Consider the following 19,004-nt stretch of genomic DNA (forward strand, 5'->3'; position numbering starts at 1 on the left):
TTATAAATTATGATGTTGATGTTTCTCCGTTTGAGTAGAGTTTTATTACTGGAGTTTCCAAAATGCTGTGCCTGTGTTTAACACAAATGATTTGACTGAAACTCCAGTCATCCCTGGGGCAGGTTTGTTTACCCGTAGTGCTTTACATCTTACAAGAAGGAAAGGAGATTAAGAGGTTTAAGCAAGATGAATTTCTCCTAATTTCACACAGCCCCCAATTAAAACGATGGCAGTGCCTTCTCCCATATCCACAGACCCTCATCTCTGTGCAGAAGAAGGTGTTTGTCATAACAGCTACAGGGAAACCTTTAATTAGCTTATTTGTGCTCCAAATGCAAACTGAGACCTAATAATTCTGCCAATTGCTTTCTTGTGCTGTGAGTGCCAATTTCCAACCTTAGGGGAGCCCACACATGCATCTGTTGGCTTGGTTTCACATGTATCCAAGAGCAGGAAAATTTACCTTGCTGCTGAGGCAGTCCAGGCGAATGGAGGGAATGCTTGGAGTCAGGCTGGCTTGCTGCCTGCTGGATTCTGTGAACTTCTTGTGGGTTATTGCCTACAGGGTAGCAACAAATAATTCAGGTGATAGTGCAAACCATTGCTGCACCTGGCCAAAACCCCTCTCTAGGATTGAGCCACCATAAGGAGATGTGCAGCACCAATAAGGACATTGGAATATCAGGCTGCAACTGCAGCATCCCCTTTTTTCCTCCAGTTATTGTGCTTTCCACCCCACGGTTGGAATGGCTGATGGATCCTGGTCAGCTTCCTGGAAAAGAAGTGTATTTTCTTTCTCTGATGGATGCAAAGCACAGAGCCATATGGCTGGATCTGCACTGTGCCGGGGGCGGGGGAATAATCCTCTGGCACTTATCCTGCCTGTGCAAGGAGCTCACAGCCATCTCTTCCTGCAGGTCTCCATGCAGGCAGTGTGACTCCCGTTGGGAGCAGCCCTGAGGAGGGGTAGTTAACCCTGTTAACTACAACGTTCCCCAGCCAACACTGAGCACCATCTTCTGCTTTGTACACTCTGGGGGCTTCTGCCACTCCACCACCTCTCCCTGGCCTCATGGCTCTACAGATTAACCCACAGCCAACAAGCACATTTTACATAACACATACTCTGCTGCTGGGGGAGAGTTTTACCTGATTTTTTTTTTTCCCCCTTTTCTTATCAATGAGGGGAGATACGAGCAACATAAGCCTCTTGGGATCAGACAGTTTCAGAGATCAGACATTTGAATATAGTATTTCACAAGCTGCTTTCCCATTTTGGTATGTGCTGGCTCTTCCCTCTCCTCCCCCCCCATTCCAAGTCTGGAAAGCTAGAGAGAGAGAAGCCCTTTTCCCCTCTTGGCCAGGATGCTGCTCAGCCATAGCACATACTGCCAGATTGCTAACATATGGGCAGAGGGCTCAGCCAAAGTTTTGAGAGGCTCAGCCCTTGGCAGCTCGTTCCACACTTTCCTGTCTCTACATTCAGGAAATGAAGTCAGAGTGTTGATATAAAACAGGCTGGGTTGAAAACTGAGAAGCTGGAAAGGCTGAGGAGGGGGACTGGGAAGGGGGAGGTGTGGGGAGATGGGGAGCTGCAGGGGCTGGTTGCAGCGTGTCTGCCTTTGTGGCTTCTTGTGCCAGTGTCCTCCATTTGATTGCTCTTGCTACCTCTGAGTTGAGGACTGATATTTTTGTGCTGGCAGACAGATATTTGTGTCTTTCCTCATGGAAAGATCAGCATGTGGAGATAGTGTTGTCTTGGTCACGTGGCAGCATTTATGTGAGAGCTTGGAAGGGGTGAAAGTTGAAACTCTGGCAAAGAGTGTGTTGTTTCCATATCTGGGACACGGAATTCCCTTAACTTTTGACTTCTTTTCCTGAAGAATGACACCATTGCAAAATTTCTATGGAATTCTGTGGTTCTGATGCAGAAGACTTTTCTCAGTCAGTTTTAACATCAATTTTTTTCTCTTTTTTTTTTTTTTTTTTTTTTTTTACTGGCCCAGAGACTGTGGGATGAATTCAGGGAGGTCCAGTTAAGTGAGACTGCAGTGGGGCTGGTCTGGCTTGCCCAGGGACTCAGCAGTTGGTTTACTTCACTTCTAGGTCACTAGTTCAGCCTAAATCAGCACAGAAATAACCCAGAGTAATAGAAAGCTGGAAGCTGTTTGTGGCTTTCAGAACCTGAAGTTGGTCTGTGTGGCTCAGAGACCAGCACCTGGCTGACAGCAGGATGTGTGCCATCAGAAACTTGTGCCTACATCTAATCAGAACTGATCAGTAGTGTTAAAAAGCCCAGGGAAATCTGCTTGGAAGAGCTCTCCTGCTTTCATAGCCTGGCATGTCTCAGAGTCTGGCAGCTGCCCAAGTGATCTCTTCTATTTTCTGGCCGCTGGTTTTTGGGATATTCTCATTGCACACATTTTGCAGTGCATTGGTATAGTTTGATCTTTGGGGTGTCTCTGAACTGTGAAGTGCTGGTACCCTTAACAATCTCAAGTCAGTTTAACTAAAGCTTAAGAGGATGTTAGGCTGGACTTGCCATTCTCTGGGTGTTTGAGCTCAGCAGCTCTGTCACCTTTGCCTGCTGCTCTGCCCTGCCTGTCCTTCCTGGACAGCTCTTCAGGATCTCTGTTCTGTGACCATCTTTGTTTTCCATTCTTGTTTCCCCTGAGAGCGATCATGTTTTGTTTTTTCCTGCCAAGAAAGGTCTACAAACACACCAGATCTCACAAGGGGACAGTCACACATGCTTGCTTGCACACAGAAGTGTGCTTTGTTTTTGTTTTAGTCTTGGATAGCTGCATTCTGCCTTTTGGAGACCAGTGTGAGAGCTCCCTCTCTTGTTGTGTTGGGGTATAATTCCCAGCTGGAACAGGATGCTCCAAATGTGGGCTTTAAATCAAACTCCCATTAATTTGCTGTAGATCCAGATTTGAGACTAATGAGAAAGAATGATTTCTGACTTGCTTTCTGAATGCAAATGTAAAAATTTAGGTCGAGTTTTGGTTGGGGTTTTTTGGAGGGTTTTTTGTGATTTTTTTTTTTTGTTGTTGTTGTTGTTGGTTGGTTTGTTTTGAGTGTGTGGGGGTTGTTGGTTTGGTTTTTTTGTTTATTTTGTGTTGTGGGGGGTTTTGTTTGTTTGTTTGTTGGGTTTTTGGGTTTTTTTAAATGAAGATGATACCTAGGGTCAAAAATAAAGGTTAGTGTTTGGATGCCTTGTTCTCAGTTTAACTAGAGAGGGCTGGAGAGTTGTGGGTGCATTTCCTCTGAAACACAGGATGCTTGAAGCTGTCTCAGTCTGGGCACTGAATTTCAGTTTTTTACCATTCACCAATGGTAAACTGCCCATTTTTTGAGCTTCTAATCATTCAGAGTATGAGGTCCCCTTCTCCCACAGACTTTAGGGAACAGAGGACCTGGCTTTGAGGATGATATGGAGGCTGTGGGCTGATGCTTCTGTCAGAGTAGAGGCTTTTCTGGAGCAGTGAGTGACTTGTTACCAATTCCCTTTTCAGGAGAAGGAGAAGAAGTACATGTTACCAGTGGATAACCTGAAACTGCGAGATGTGGAGAAGGGGTTCATGTCTAGCAAGCACATCTTTGCTCTCTTCAACACTGAACAGAGGTAGGCTCCCATCTTGACACATCCCATCCCTGCTGAAACCAGGGACAGGATTTATGTAATATTAGATAGGAGAGAGTAGGGATGAGTGTGTTTGGGTATCTGTCCAGGAAAAATGTGTGTATCCTTTCAGGACAGTAATTTTTGGAGGAGATGGGGGGGCTTCTTTAAGAGTCTTGAATATAAACCATTTTTTTGCCAGTGCATGGCTTGTGGTGTGACTATACCCTTCAGCTTTTTGGTGTGGTTACCTGGGTCTGGAGTATATGTTTATAATAACAGTGTTCTTGGTGAGTGACTAGGGAAAGGCATAGGAGACAGGGGATCCAGGATGGCTGGAGAAGTCCAGCAGTGAACAGGATTGAAAAGGGAAACTCTTTCAGGCCCTGTTGAAACACACAACTGATTTGGGGGCCGTCAAACCAGCTCAAAGAAATTAATTCCCTTTCCCTTTTGCAGGGTCATCATGAGGATCCTAACAAGGGGCTGAGTGTCTCTGTCTTAAAATGACAGGAGGATTCCCTGCTCATTGATTCTCTTTGTCAAATATGGGCAAACCTCTGAGTTGCACTAGGGGATAATAAAAGGTGTGTCTTTCAGGAATGTTTACAAGGACTACCGGCAGCTGGAGCTGGCCTGTGAGACCCAGGAGGAGGTGGATAGCTGGAAAGCCTCCTTCCTTCGTGCAGGAGTGTACCCAGAGCGTGTTGGGGTAAGTTCCAGCCACAATAATGGGATGGGGAGGAGCACAGCATGTATCTTAAGAAGGATAGCTGCATTCCCTGTGTTAAAAATAAGTCTGTGGAGGTTTTATTTTTTTTTCCTGAGCTGAGAATCTTTTAGAACAAAAAAAATTTTTTTGTATGTCCTGGTGCTTCCTTTAAGGAAGCTTGGCATAAAGTAGGAAAAGTCTGTATTGATAAACCCCTCTAGCTGTCTTGTTTTGTGGGCATTAAATTCCCAATATTAGGGTGACATTTAACTTCCTGAGTACTAAGTGATATGTATCTACTGAGCAAAGACACCATTCCCTTTTGGTAACACTTACTGTACAACCTTGTTAGGAACTTCCTGGCTTAGTGGTTGTTCTCCCATTCCTTCCTCCAACCAATTAGGAGGGAATATTTCTAGAATTTTTCTTTTGCTTGGTAGATACCCCAATTATGCTACTTTGGCAAGAACTCTTATCTCTTGTCTTTCCCTGTCCCACAGCACTTGCTGTCAGCATTTTGCTCTGCTTTAAAAGTATATTCTAGACAATTGTGGTATTTGTTTCTGTTCAAAGCCTTTCCTGTTCCTGCATGAGAGGAAGCTGCTATAAATAGTTTTCCCATTAGAAAAGTGATAATTGTTTTTCTGTTTGTATTTGTTACTTCTAATAGGTTTCTTGCATTCACCTTTCCTTTTACACTTGAATATTGTTGGTTTTTGCCTTAAAGCACTTCCTAACAAACTGATATGATCTTAAAAAAAGAGGATTAGGAACTGGACCTTAAGTGACATGACTTCAGATTGACTTTGAACCAAACTGAGCCTCTTAACCCCAGTGGCCATGTGCCACCTATTGGTGTGCAAGTGAGGGGGCTTGACATGGGAACACTGATCCCTGTCCCAAAACCCCATGTAAGGAGTGACAGGTAGACATTGCAGGTAAGTAAATTGCCCTTTGTTGATAACAATATGGTTTCCTTTACAGAACATCCCATTTTGATTTTCAGTTTAGCTAAACAGTTCACTTGTTCCTCTTCCAGGGTAATAGAGGTGTTGATGTATTTTTAGTGGGATTGGTCTTCTGCTTGTCAGTGCTATTATGGGATCTTCACCAAATTCTGAGACCAACTAAAAGTCATCTTTTATTTTTTGTTCCTTTTTGTTTTAATTTTTTCCACGTATGCTCAAACTGGCCTACCAGGACAAGGACAAAGTAAGTCTGACCCTCTCTGCCTCTGTTGCCCCCTGGGGCTCTCACCAGATAGTTCTCTCATTTTTTTTTCTCCTTTTGTCACCATTTCCTGAGAGGCATTTGCTTCTTCTCCCTCTTTGTACCCTCTGCTGGATTCCTGCTGTCTGTTTCAGTTCTTGGTTTGAGTTTTTTCTTTTTATTCCTCCCTTTTTGTATGACTTCTGAATCTTGGTGCAAGCTTATTTTTGGGGGTTTTTTTACCCTCTTTTTTTTTTTTTTTAAATTGTCCTGCTTGACATCCACTTCCTTTACTTTGTTTCACACTGAGACCTTGCATTCCTTCATTATGTAAGATCTTCTCAGGAAAAGCTCAAATGAACAAAAGGATTTGCCCTTTCTCTCATATTTTGGTCCCCAAAACAAAAGAGAAGCCATTTCCTACGTGGCTGCAGATTGTTCAGACTAGGGTGGTTTAAAACAAAGGTATTTCATTATACAATCAAGGGAGTTTTTAAATAACCACTGAGGAAGGCAGCAGTCTTTCACCCTTGGATGCTTTGAAATCGATCCCCGATGGATGCGCCTTGGCGACTGCTCGCTGTCAAACAGCACAGTCCAGGTTTTGCCTTACAGAATAAACAATGTGTTTCAGGCAGACAGGAAGAGATTCATGTGCTTGGTGTGAAAGAAAAGCTGATTGTAATTCACAGTGCAGGACTTACAGTTGAAGTGATCGGGACAGTTTTCTAGGTTATTGTGGTCAGCTGAGATGGGCAGTCACTTCACTTCTCTGTATCTGTTTTCTCATTTGTATAATGAGGATAAAGATGCAGCATGTGAGAGAGCCTGTGAGGCTTAACTTATGCTGAGTGATTCTTGGGTCTTAACTGAAGCTGGGCATGGAAAACCCAGCTCAGATGAAGAACCTTTCAAGAAGCTGTGAGCTTTAAAAGTAATAACACAGCTTTGAGTATGCACTAGAGCCATAACCTGTGGATGATGGTCAGGGGTCCCTGTTACCTTTCACCTTTGTTTAATAACTTTCTACTAAAAGAGCAGCTTTATTGTTAAAGCTCCTCAAATCTGAGCTGGAGAAGTCTGTACAAACTGAGCTGTGAATTGAAAATCACAGCTCAAAATGTAAGTTTAAATAAGCTTTATTTATTGCATGTGCTTCCTGCCTGTTCCCTTCTATTCTTCTCTCAGCTCTCATGAAAAGCTAATTCTGTGTTACATTTGAAGAACCAATCTGTTTCTCCTTTTCTCTGCAGGCCAGTGAGGCAGAGGAGAATGGAGGAGACAGTTTCATGCACTCCATGGACCCTCAGCTGGAGAGACAAGTGGAAACTATCAGGAACCTGGTGGATTCCTACATGGCAATTGTCAACAAAACCATCAGAGACCTCATGCCGAAGACAATCATGCACCTCATGATAAACAATGTACTTATCACACTGGGGTCAGTGGAGAGACAAGGGAGGGGAAAAACAGGGAGGGAGAGGAAGAATGAAGAAAAACGGGAAGGAGGAAGAGGTGGGGACAGAATTAGTTAGTTAGGAGTGTTCAAGGGGGAAATGGTGGAAAGTGATTCCCTCTCTGTGCTCGTTTACAGACCAAGGACTTCATCCACTCGGAGTTGCTGGCGAACCTGTACTCGTGTGGCGACCAAAACACGCTGATGGAGGAGTCGGCGGAGCAGGCCCAGCGCCGCGACGAGATGCTGCGCATGTACCACGCCCTGAAGGAGGCCCTCAACATCATCGGGGACATCAACACCAGCACCATCAGCACCCCCATGCCCCCACCGGTGGACGACTCCTGGCTGCAGGTGCAGAGCGTACCGTCCGGACGCAGGTACCTGAGGCTCAGGGGGAGAGCCCCGCAGCCCTGCCTGACGCCTCTTCAGAGCCTCCTGCCGAGACAGGGAGTCCTCCTCTTCCCCTCTTCTCCCTGTGGACGAAGAGCTCTGGGTATTCCTGCTGGGAGGCTCCTAGGGCTGTGTAGGGCTGCTGTGTCTTCGCAGAGGTGTTGGAACGTTCTAAACCCTCAGGTTGGATGGGGTTGACGCAGCTTTGGAGGCAGCCTGGAGCCTGGCTGGGCCCTTGGGAGACAAAGGGGGGGATGTGATGTGACACTAAAGAGGGTACACTGAAGGCAGCGTGTGGGGACCTGACAGGGCAGAGGGATCCCAGGGCTGTTGTTGCAGTTGGATGCCTCTGCTTGTTTTCCAGGTCTCCCACGTCCAGCCCCACTCCTCAGAGGAGAGCTCCAGCAGTGCCGCCCGCCAGACCTGGGTCTCGCGGACCAGCTCCTGGGCCACCTCCTGCTGGTGGGTCCACGCTGGGTGGTGCCCCCCCTGTGCCCTCCAGGCCAGGTGCCTCTCCTGATCCCTTCGGGCCCCCACCTCAGGTTCCTTCTCGGCCTAATCGTGCTCCTCCTGGTGTTCCCAGGTAAGTCCTGGCATGCTGCTCCTCGCAGGTGGGATATGTTCTGGTTTTGAGAAGGAGCCTTGGCAGCACTTGGCCTGCCTGGGCCATGGGAGGAGAATGGAGTGCATGGTGTGGGTACAGCCTTTGGATATTTCAATTGGATCCAGAGGCAGGAGCATTGTTTTCTTTTGACATTTCATTGTACAGATAAGGCAATGCCAAGGCAGCTTTCAGAAACAGAGGGGCGGCTGCTTCTCTCTGTAAAAATGGGGGAGAGAACCTTGTACCTGAGGGCTTTAAAGCAATTGTACCAATGCCTGTGGTCACCAGATAAATCACAGGACTGAAGTGACATTCCCCTCTGTGTAGGGCTCCCAAAGTCTGAAGTTGCCCCTTTTCTCCTGGCCCAGAGTTCTTCAAGGTGAGTTGGAAGACCTTCATCAAAGCTCTTGAGTTGCTTTTTGGCTACGAGACTGTCACAGTATCACTGGCAGGGAAATTAATTCTTAGGCAATCGTGTTGCTTCTGTAATCAACTGGAACATTTTCCAGTCTAGAGGGTTCAAATCACACAGCTTTGCTTTCCCATTAGAAAACTCATTTCCTTTCCTGTTCAGTTACTTCAGACACACTTCAACATAGCAATAAGGGATTATCCCCTGTGCAGCTGAGCACGTGTTCCTGAACAGGACTTAGGAAGCAGTCTGGAACCAGGAATGCTTTTATGTTGGGTACTTAGTCTCCCTTGAGGAAGAGAAGGTAATTGTAATGTAAAGAAGAAACATAACCAGAAACTCCCCAGTTACATGCCAGAGGGAACACTTCCCCTGTGGAAAACACCTCTCCAGGGGGTGCTGGTGGCACAGGTCTGAAACCTTGCCATTTTTTGTGGAAACACCCAGCCTGTCAATGGGTGGAGATGGTGTGTGGCAGAGGGGATTTGATCTTGCCCCAGCTCATACATGGTGCCTGTTTGGAGGGAGGTGTTCTCTGCCAGGCTGCAGTTGGCCTAGGGGTGAATGAGTTCAGGCAGGTTTATAGACCAGTTTCTGACTCTGGTGTGTGCAAATGGTTTTACTTTCTTGGTGCCTCTGCCCCAGTCCTTCCTATGCACCTTGATGCAGCTCCCACAGTAACATGTCCCCACATCCCTCAGTGTTGCCCCAGAGACTGTGGTGGCACCTTTGGATGTCAGCATGCTTCTACTGTAGATTTTGGCTCTTGCTCCTTGTGACCCTGCTTTTCCATGTACTATTTCTTTGTGGCTTTGTTTTCAGTATACTTATGCTTCTTTCTGTCTCCATTTCCTTCCTTTCACCCAGTTTCATTTCTTCACTCATGAAAAATATTCTATATACCTGACCATTGTGATAGGATTCCCCAAATGGGCTCAAATTGATTGGCCTTTTTTTTGAAGAAACCTTTCATAGCTTATCTTAATGGCTTTTCTGCCTTTTGCATGAGGTAGAAGGGTTTAGGGGAAGGTAGGGCACAGCACTAGAGCAGAGGAGGGAAGTGTTTCATGCTTAACTGAGCAACCCCTTGGTTTAGAAGGAGAGATGGTAGGTTGGATTGCATGCTACTGACTGCCCTGATCTGGAGTTGAGAATGTAATTCCAGAAGCTGTTGAAGTGTGATGCTCATTCTCTGATCCCCCTCTCTGATTCTTCCAGTTGTTCATAGACTCCTCCGGATCCTGATACCAGCTTGTCATTTGAGTTCACTGATGAACGGAGAATTTCCAATGACAAGGGACTCTTTCTCTTCCTCTCCTGTATATAGAATAAGAATGTTCCCTGCTAGCACTTGGACTCGGGTCCTTCTGCCATGGGTGAACGAATGCCATCTCCACTGTTGCTTTTTTAATACCCATCTTTCCCTTGCTAACCAGGCTGTGCAGTGTGTGGGTGTGGGTGTGTGAGGAACAAAGCTCTTGTGTGGGATGAGTGGGCTTTGCTGTGGGGTTTGGTGTTGTGAACTCAAGTGCGTGGTGGTGGCTGGGTGTACTTTGTGTGCACAATGATGCCTGCCTAGAAGTTTGGCAGTTTTGTGCCTCTGGTTTGAGCATCTGATTTTATGAATGATCAACTTACACAAGTGTCACTCTGCTCCTTTCCCATAAACATAAGTGTATAGACACGTCTTCACATATAAACACCACATGGTCAATTTTATTTTTTTTTTTTTGCACAGAGAGGTTTTCCTGCATATAATTAAGGACACTTAAAGCAAGGCTTGCCATCCTGCCTCTGTACTTAGCATTTATTCAGTCTGCTGTGGAAGTCCTTATTGCCAAATATATAATTTTGGGAGTTGAAAGTTACAAACCATCCAAGGTCCTATCTGTGTGCAATGAAGGACTGCGTTCAGGATTTGACCTGGGGAAGAAATCTGTGAAATTATTTAGGCTTTTCAGTTTTAAAACAGTTTGGTAAAAACTGTAGATGAAAGAGCTTAGGCAAGCTTGAAGGAGAAATAATAAAGTTTAAGTGAGAATGACTAAACCGTTGAAAAAATGTGTTGAAGGCATTAATGGGTTCTCTATTTTTTGGTACATCTAAGGAAAAGGATGTGAGGGGTCAGCATCACTTTGAGCAATAACTTCACACAGATGTATGACTCAAATTATTCAAGAGGTTGGAGTAGCTGATCTCATGATTTATGACCTTCAAAATGTAAGCTTTTACCTTCATGTCTTTTTGGGTAGTGCTGTGGACTGCAGGTTATCTCCCTTTCCTGAGCTGTTTGTTTGAACTCTAGCATTTAATATGGGCAGAAAATAGGAATCCTCAGGGAGAGACAAGCCCAGCTACCCGTGTCCAGCTGGTGGGTGCTGAGACACAGGTGTAACACTGGTCTGAACGTCAGCCTGGGTGTGTGAGGGACCTGGTGGGTGAGTGTGAGAACAGATAGATGGGCTTTGACACACCCCTGTGCACCACTGGGTCTGGATGTGTGCAGAGATGAGGCTGTGAGTGTGTGTGTGTGTGTGCAGTCCCACCCAGCAGTGCACACTCGTGCTGTGTTCTGGAGGGGGACGTGTGGATGTGTGTCTGTGCAAGCACATGTGTGTGTTCCACCTTCCTGACAGTCTGTGTGGCCTCTGCCTTGCCCTGTCTGAACTGCCATGTTGATTTCGTGTTGTCTTTCAGAATCACTATCAGTGACCCCTGAGGACTGGCAGCCACGGTACGTTCTGCACTCCCCCTGCGATGCATGAGCCGTTGTGTCCCCACCCTCCATCACTCTGCAGCTCACCTCTGCTGCCCAGTTCTTGTGTTAGTAACAGAGTCCCTTGTCCAATGAACCACCTCTGCCAGGATCTCATAAAGGGAGGAGTCTTGAACAGAAAAACTGGCTGATCAGAGACAGAGCAGCTGCTTGAGCTGCAGGAGCTGGGAAAGCCTCAGTACCTGATTTAAGGTCACCAGAGGGCCCTTTCTCTGCTTCTACGTAGAGGAGGTGGGATGGGGAAATGAGCTCTGGCATCATCCAAACTCTGTGTCTTTCGTTTGGCTTATATCCACACTGACTGGGAGATCAGCTGAATAAACTCTGGTATGATTTGGTCTGTCAGCTGTGTTAGGATCAAGACAGAGGCTTGGGGAGCTGTTAGTTCAGACTCCTCTTCTTATATTCTAGTGTCTGGCTGGAGAAGTACTCCCATCCTCCCTGTGTCCCTAGTGCTTGTGGAAGTCAAGAGGAGTTTGGGTCATTAATTTCAGGACTTCCATGTCTGAGTGCAGGGTAACTCTGACATTGAATGTTCCCTGTTATCCTTGTGTCCCATCATCAGTTAGAAGTGAACTCCCTTTGCTTGTTCTCCCCTCGACCCTTTACCTTCTAGGTTACTCTTCTGCTTCTATTCAAACTACCTTCTCTCCTCTGTCTCCTGCCCCTGCAACAGGAAAGGTTTAATGATCTGTGTCCCCCCCAAACACTCTGCCCTGAGCTCCTGCCTGTTTTCCTTTCCTGTCTCTCCCTGCATTTTGCTGGTTGTACTGGTTCAGTGCAGGGTGCTGGGGCAGGTGTGTGTATGTGCTGTGTACAGCTCTCCCTGTTAATGCTGAGTGGGGGTGTGAAGAGGGGCATCAGCAAATTCTCCTGAGTCTTTTCCTTGGGAACCTCCAGTCCTTATTGACAAGGGGTACAGAAAGCAGAACAGGGCAGATGTGGGTTTTTTTGGGCTCCTTCTCCATTTCTCTGTGGCTGTTTTGTGACAGAGGAGTGGAGCAGCAGCAGCTCCTGCAGACTCCCTTTGCTGCTAGTTGTGGCAGAGAGAACTGGGGATGAGAGGCATGTGCTGAAATCCTGCCTTAATAGGACAAGCAGAAGTTCAAGCCCCTGTTCCAGGGGCAGGGAGGGTCACATCTTGCAGTAGATGGTGTCTGTTACTGCTGCACAGAACTGCAGTTAGAGCTGAGAGCTGCCACATCACATCAAACCGATGCAGTGATTGCTCATGATTGGCATCTTTGAGGACGTCATCCCTCAGCCCTCCTCACTGATGACACACTGCAGAGGTGTTGGAGCAATCAGCAGTGTCCTCCAAAACTCTGCCTACTGCAGGCATCCCTGACAGCCCTGGAAATGTGCATCCTGGTGAACAGCCTCGGGAAGGAGCCTTGCTGTTGTCTGTACCTCATTATGGGGCATTCTGTTCTTGATCTGCCATAAAGAGCACCAAGGAAATAAAAATGAAAAAAAAAACCAAACAAAACAACACCAAAAAAACCACCCCCAAACAAACAACCCAAAAAATTACACCCAAAACCTTTTGCAGTCCAAGGGAGTAAATGTAATGTTTTACCACCTCTGTTAGATCCTTATCAGCAGAACTCCCTATTAGCCCAATGGTCCCTAGACATGATTAGCTCAGTGTTCTCTCTGGGTATGGCCCTGAAAGACTGACTTCAAAGAATGTGACAGTCACTGTAACTCATCTCCTTAGGCTCCTGCCAGGACTCAGATCTTCCTTTTCATATACTGGAGACAGTCACAGGCTTCCCTGTGAGCAAAACTTTTGTTCCTTGTCTTGAGAGAGGAAAGTTTCTATCATTGAAAAGTCAAAGGCTTGACTAGCAATGAAGTCAGACTGAAGGAGCATTTCAGGGGTAAATGTTGCCTGAGAGACTTCCCTGTCCCTTTTAGTGCTGGGAAACAGTTTTCAGCCTTTTCTAACCTTACCAGGCAGATTCTGCAAACATCTCCAGAAAACCTCAGGAGAAAGAAAACCTGTAAATTTAAAAAGTTGACAGCCCCTCCCTCTAAAATGCTTTGAATGCTGAGAGGAATAAGTGTCTGCAAAAATCAATCCTAGTACATTACGAAAAAGCAACCCATCTACCTGAAAATTACTTGTACTTCAAATGGCCACTCTTGCCAGAACACGACATAATCTGGTGACTTGGAGCATCCTTTGCACATAAACCCACAGAGGCTTTTAGCACAGCCTGTCCAAACTCCTGAAATGCAAAGTCCCTCAACCTTCTTGAGAAATGCCTTCTAATACACGTGATGATGCAACAGCATCTCACTAAAGCTTGAGCTGAAGTTCTGTAAGGTTTTAATTCAAGTGCTGTTGCTGTTCCAGTGAGAGTAAAGCCATCAAAGGGTTGGCGTGGCTGCACTTACACTGTGAGCACCCTTAGAGATAATGCACAGATCCCACATGTCATTAAGCTCAGGGTCACAGATCCCCCAGCTGTAACATCCCATTGCAGTTTTTACTTCTGGACAATAGTATTATTTCAGCATCCTTCCAAGGTGATTGTAATTTCTGGGTTAGAGCAATCCCATTGTTATTTGCTGTACAGGAGCAGTAACTTGATTGCCATACTGATAGTGGGGTCTTGCAGTCCCCATTGACATTTTCAGTCAAGGAAATAGCATTTGAAAGTGGCTTTACTGTCTGAAGCTTTTTTATTTTTATGTATTATTTCCCAAGGCAAGGGACAAGTGGTTGTAATTGTTTTGAGATCTGGAGCTTAATAGATGTGGAGCAATAGGTTCTGCTGAGGTTTAATAAACAGGACTGGAGAATTGTTCTGGTTAATTTGCTAAGATGATGGAACTTGCCTCAATTTATAGGGGTATAACTCCTCTGGTACCAGTGTGATTATAGATTTGCAGTCAGTGCAAAACAAGACTTGTCTACTGGTGCAAACATCCTCCTCCTCTGCTGCTCTTCCCTCTCTCCCCTCAGCCCCAGTGTCAGGGGAGGGCCTTCATTTCCAGCAGTCGATTGATTCTCTGTAATCTAAATTAAAGCTTGTCAGTGTAGAATTGAGTCTTTAATTCTGGGACACCTGGTCTTGTATGATCAGTGCAGGGGCTCCCTTCAATTTGATCTGTATGCTGTTGGATTTTCTCTTTGCATTTCAGGCAGTTTGGACCTTAAAACTACTCTGGCTTGGTACCGAACAATTTAGTCCACCTTAATGAAACACCATCAAGTCTGCAGACACTGCAGGGAGCACATTTTAAAGGAAAACCACAGATTGGACTTGCTGTCTTACAGAACACATGTTTATTTATAGACTTCTTAAAGCCTGCATTCTGAGCCTGAAGTAAATAAGTAATTTGAAGTAATGAGCTGAGAGACATGGCAGGGGTGTTGTCTTGTATTTTTTGTTGTGGCTTTTTTCCGCCCCCAGTCCCTTACAGGAAGGAGAGCCTAGAACACTTAATCCATACAGAGGGCAAACACTTAAGTTGCTGCCCATTTATGTTGCTGAAGTACCAGCAAAAGGGCTGGAACAGAAGGGAGTGGCAGTAGCCAAAGTTCCTTTTATTGAAGTAGAAGCTGCATTTGCTGAGCGCCAGAACTAGAAAACTGAAATGGTGAGCTTGGCCCTGACATCCAACATCAGTCTCCTGTGCCAGAACAGGGAATCTCAGGCTTGCAGTAGCCTCAAGGGCAGGGGAAGAAGGTGCTTCTCCAAACCAGCCAAGAACCTCTGCCAGCAGCACGTCTCAGAGGGCCCCATCCATGCTGTGTGACCGTCATGTGCTTGATACAGGAGCTCACTGTTGTCTGTGCTTCTCCACGCTCATCCCGGAGCCAGTGCACTCACTGGCATTAAATCTCTGCACTTCCAAATTTCAGAGGGGAAGCAAACCTGGCTGTGCAGGGGATTGCTTTACAGGTGATCTGGGCCGTGCAGAAAGGCCAGTGCGAGGCCTGGTGCGTCTCCCGTGTGGAGTTTGTGCCTCACATCAGATTCTCTTGCTGGCTCCGGCGAGGTGGAGAAGCACCACGTGTGACCGTGACTGCGACTGCTGTGCTAACCACAGTGTGTGTTCTCTTGTTTTTGTTTCCTGCTTTTTCACAGCAGAAGGGGCCCCGCCTCACCTACTCGACCCACCATAATCCGACCGGCCGAACCGTCCCTCTTAGATTTATAACTTGAGGCTGTAGACAGCTGGCGACGAGCGCCGTGCCGGCGGCTTCCCCATCCCACCCTCCCTTCCTCAGCCACAGTCACTCCTCTCATCCATCCCACATCTCTGCCTCCCGCCACCCCCTTCCCAGTGTGTTGTAAAAAACACTAGTGATCGAGCTCTTCGTCTTCGCTCGTGCGTCCTGTATTGCTTTGTGAGCGTAGAGTAGCCTTCATTCAGTGGCATGGATCCCTGAAGTACACAGGCTCCTTGGAGAGATCAGCCACAGGGACACCCTTAAGTCCAAGTGGTGGCTGTCCGTCCAGTAATTCCATCTGCCTGGATAAGTGTCCTGCCTGCACCACTTAGTTGTAGCACCCAGGACTGATCTGTAGCTATTTTCTTTTCTTGTAGTTAAGACAAAGGCGTGACTTAGGGGAAAAAAAAAAACAAAACACATGCTGTCGAAACACGTGACACCGTTAGGAACAGATTAGATGTCCTGTGTATTAGTTTGACTTCTAAGGTGCAAAATTTCATGTTGGGAACAGTGCAATCAACCTTTTATCAAAGTGAGGCAGGGAGGGGGGAATGAACAGATCTAGTCCTGCTAGAGTGAAGTCTGAGATAGCGCACACACCTCAGCGTGCAGGAGCACACAGACCTGCTCGGCTCCCCAGGGCTGGGGAATTCCTGCTGGGGACACACTGGCTCCTGCCAGCAGTTGTCTTGCATCATCATTTTTGGCTGACTTTTCCTGACACCCCAGCGGGGCGAGGGGAATAGACACGCTGCTCCCCCCTTGCACAAGGACAGCCAAATGTTTCAGGGAGTTCGCTGTGTGGTGTTCTGTTGAAAATATTTCTGCTTTGAATAAGCACATCTTTCAGTGTTTTTGGGGTACTGTGGTGACTTTCTTCCGTAGCCTTTTTCTTGCATGTGGATGGTACGTGTTTGGGGAAACTTGTAACCGTTGTTGATCACAACTCATCTTAAGGTTTGGTTTTTACTCTTCATGCTACATGTATTAAAAAAAAAGAAAACAAAAAAACTTGAGAATTAAAAAAATATATCAACCCTGTACATCTCAGATGTCATGTCTCTACCAGAGCTGAATGAGCCACCTGTGTTCCAGGCTTTACTCCAGGCCTGATTCACGTTGAAGTTCTCTCGTTTCAGTGCTATTGCTCTTAATTTCTGTTGTGGATCCTCTATTGTTCTGATGCCAGTTCCTTTCTGTATTTTAACTGTTGTTTTACTACTTCTCCTCCTTTTCCTTCCCTCTCTCCCTTTTTCTTTGTTTTTCTTGTCTTTGACCTCCAGCCGGCCGGGTAAGGCCAGTCCCGCCCGCCCGGAGAGCCCAAAACCACCATTTGACATGTAGTCCTGCTCCCTCTGAGACTCTTTGCCTGCTCTTAGCTGTTCTGTCCTGGAATGGTCTGACTCGAATCTCACACATGGCTTGTTTTCTTTGTAATTTGTGACACACACATATCAGATGTGATTGTAGTGAAACTGTTTTTTGGGGGGGGGGGGGGTTTTGTTTGGTTTTGTTTTTTTTTTCTTTTTTCTTCCCAGCTGCTTAAAGGAGTTAAACAAGTATATTGTAGTAATGAGAAACATATCTTTACTGTTATAAATATCTATAAATATATATATAAGATGAAAAATCTATATATGTCCAGGTGTTTAAAGCCATTTGTGCTTCCATGTGAATTTTAGGAAATACTCAAGTAGGAAAAGAATATCTATATACATATATATATACACAAAGACATCCAAAAAGTTAACCAAATCCCAATGTTGAGTTTTTGAGCTGATTGTTAAATTCTCTGCTGTGTGCAGTTGGGTTATTGTATTACCCCAGACTTGTGGGTGAACTGTCTCAGTGCTGGTAGTAGCTGTGATGCAGTTTGTGATCTACCTGTCACTCTCGTTTATTGGATGAAATAAACTCTCATTTCTGTATAATGAAGGTCTCCACGACTAGAATAAAACCATCTCTCTTTCTCTGGGTGATTTTCAAGCTGTGTTTGATTATAACCTAATCTTTTCATCCCATAGAGTTTAACGAGCTGTACATGCAAGCAGGTGCTGTCACTAATAGGGAAGGTGGAGAAGATCTGCAGCAACAGTGGTGTCCAGGAGCTGCAGTAGAGTGAAACAGCTTGTCAGGTGCAGAAGGTAAATCCCTTTGTAGGAGAAAATTTGTGGAGGTGCTTCAGGGGTGGGACATACAGGAGGGGGGAATTTTGCACACAGATTTCTTCTTGAAAAGCTCCTTCAAGATTTTATTCATAGTAAGCCACTGATGGGGGTTGAGTGAATAGACTCCATATCTCCAGTGATTCCTTCCTGACTGTTCCATCTATAGGTATTGCTTGCCCTACCCTGTCCTCCTTTTTTTTTTCCCCCTCACTAGACCTGGTCCATCTATCCCTGGTGTTACACACAGGGCTGTTACATAGTTTTGCCTTCAAAAATATTCTTTATTTATTCAAGTCAGTATTAGAGCCTTATGTTGCAAAACTAGAAACCTCTAATCTGATTGTCAGGGGTCAAGTATGTTCTGATGAGAATACCAGCTACCCTGCCCAGGCAAGATAAATCCTATCCCCTGCTCTCCAGCCTCATCCAAAGTGTCCTTGTTCCAGTGTAGCAGCTATTTGCTGTTGTTTGGTGCTTGTGGCCTTTAAGAAGCATTTTTCTATTTCTTCTCAAATCAGAGGTGCAGAGCCAGTGCAGTTTCTCCAGTTTAAAGCTGTTGGGTGGCAGCTGAACAGTAGTTGCTGCTCTTGGTTCACTCCAAGCAAAGGTGAGGTCAGGGAAATGCTCTTGAAGGGAAAAAGGTAAAAAATTAATCTGAAGCTGGGGTCTGGATGTGAAATGTTAGCCAAGAGAAACCTCTCAGCAGTCTGGCTACAGAAAACATTCATGAAAGCTCGTCACTGTCAGGGCAGGTGCTTTCAATAAAGAATTCATTCTTCACTTACCTTTTTCTGGCCTAATTTCAAGGTGATCTGTGCAGAAGAAATACATCTAGTCAGTGCCCCTCTGAATAAGTTTATTCAGAAAGCAAATTTGTAACAGGATTAAGTCACCTCTGCAACAGACCACAGACCTCCTTCACTGGTCTTGTCTCCTTCACAGTACTAAACACCCAATGAAGATTTATTCCATTTACAATAATGCTCTGTATTAAATCACAGCCCTTCCCCTATTAGTTATGATACAGATTTATGAATAGCTGGAGCAGGCATGAACACTGCAACAGGCTTAGTCTCTCTTCAAAGAACATACAGCATTTTACACAGATACAGTATGTACACATCCCCACTGCTGCTTGTGCTATAACAGACTGACACCACTCCTGCCATTCAAATGGAGTTCAGAAACCTCCTTCCATCTTCCCCTGGGGGATCACAGGAAAGCACTAAGTGTGCTCTGTGCTCTTTTTTCAGTTGTATATGGAAATATTGAGATGGACCATTTGAAAAAAAAAACAACCCCCACTTAATCTGCCTCTGGCAGTAGAAGAAAAGCTCTCTGTCACGCTGGTGTAAAGCTTCACCAGCTTGGACATGAAGAAACGAACGGTCTCTCCTGTTGAACAAACAGAAAAATTGATTCTGTGTTCCTGTGCTTGCCTCTGTATCTCCACAGGT

General features: G+C 45.7%; 1 protein-coding gene across 1 annotated transcript in view; it reads left to right on the forward strand.

Annotated features, from left to right (window-relative positions):
• The window catches only part of DNM1 (dynamin 1), a 44,079-nt gene extending 26,717 nt beyond the window's left edge, over nucleotides 1–17,362 (forward strand). The window contains exons 16-23 of the mRNA XM_029960582.1: nucleotides 3,519–3,628; nucleotides 4,226–4,337; nucleotides 5,538–5,549; nucleotides 6,800–6,970; nucleotides 7,141–7,382; nucleotides 7,760–7,978; nucleotides 11,109–11,145; nucleotides 15,291–17,362. Coding sequence (XP_029816442.1) covers nucleotides 3,519–3,628; nucleotides 4,226–4,337; nucleotides 5,538–5,549; nucleotides 6,800–6,970; nucleotides 7,141–7,382; nucleotides 7,760–7,978; nucleotides 11,109–11,130 — 888 coding nt within the window. The 3' untranslated portion in view covers nucleotides 11,131–11,145; nucleotides 15,291–17,362. The remainder of the gene's footprint in view (nucleotides 1–3,518; nucleotides 3,629–4,225; nucleotides 4,338–5,537; nucleotides 5,550–6,799; nucleotides 6,971–7,140; nucleotides 7,383–7,759; nucleotides 7,979–11,108; nucleotides 11,146–15,290) is intronic.
• Nucleotides 17,363–19,004: the final 1,642 nt, after the last annotated feature.

Source organism: Manacus vitellinus, unplaced genomic scaffold (genome assembly GCF_001715985.3).
Source record: "Manacus vitellinus isolate BGI_N305 unplaced genomic scaffold, ASM171598v3 scaffold_27_pilon, whole genome shotgun sequence".
In the NCBI taxonomy this organism is placed as follows: domain Eukaryota; kingdom Metazoa; phylum Chordata; class Aves; order Passeriformes; family Pipridae; genus Manacus; species Manacus vitellinus.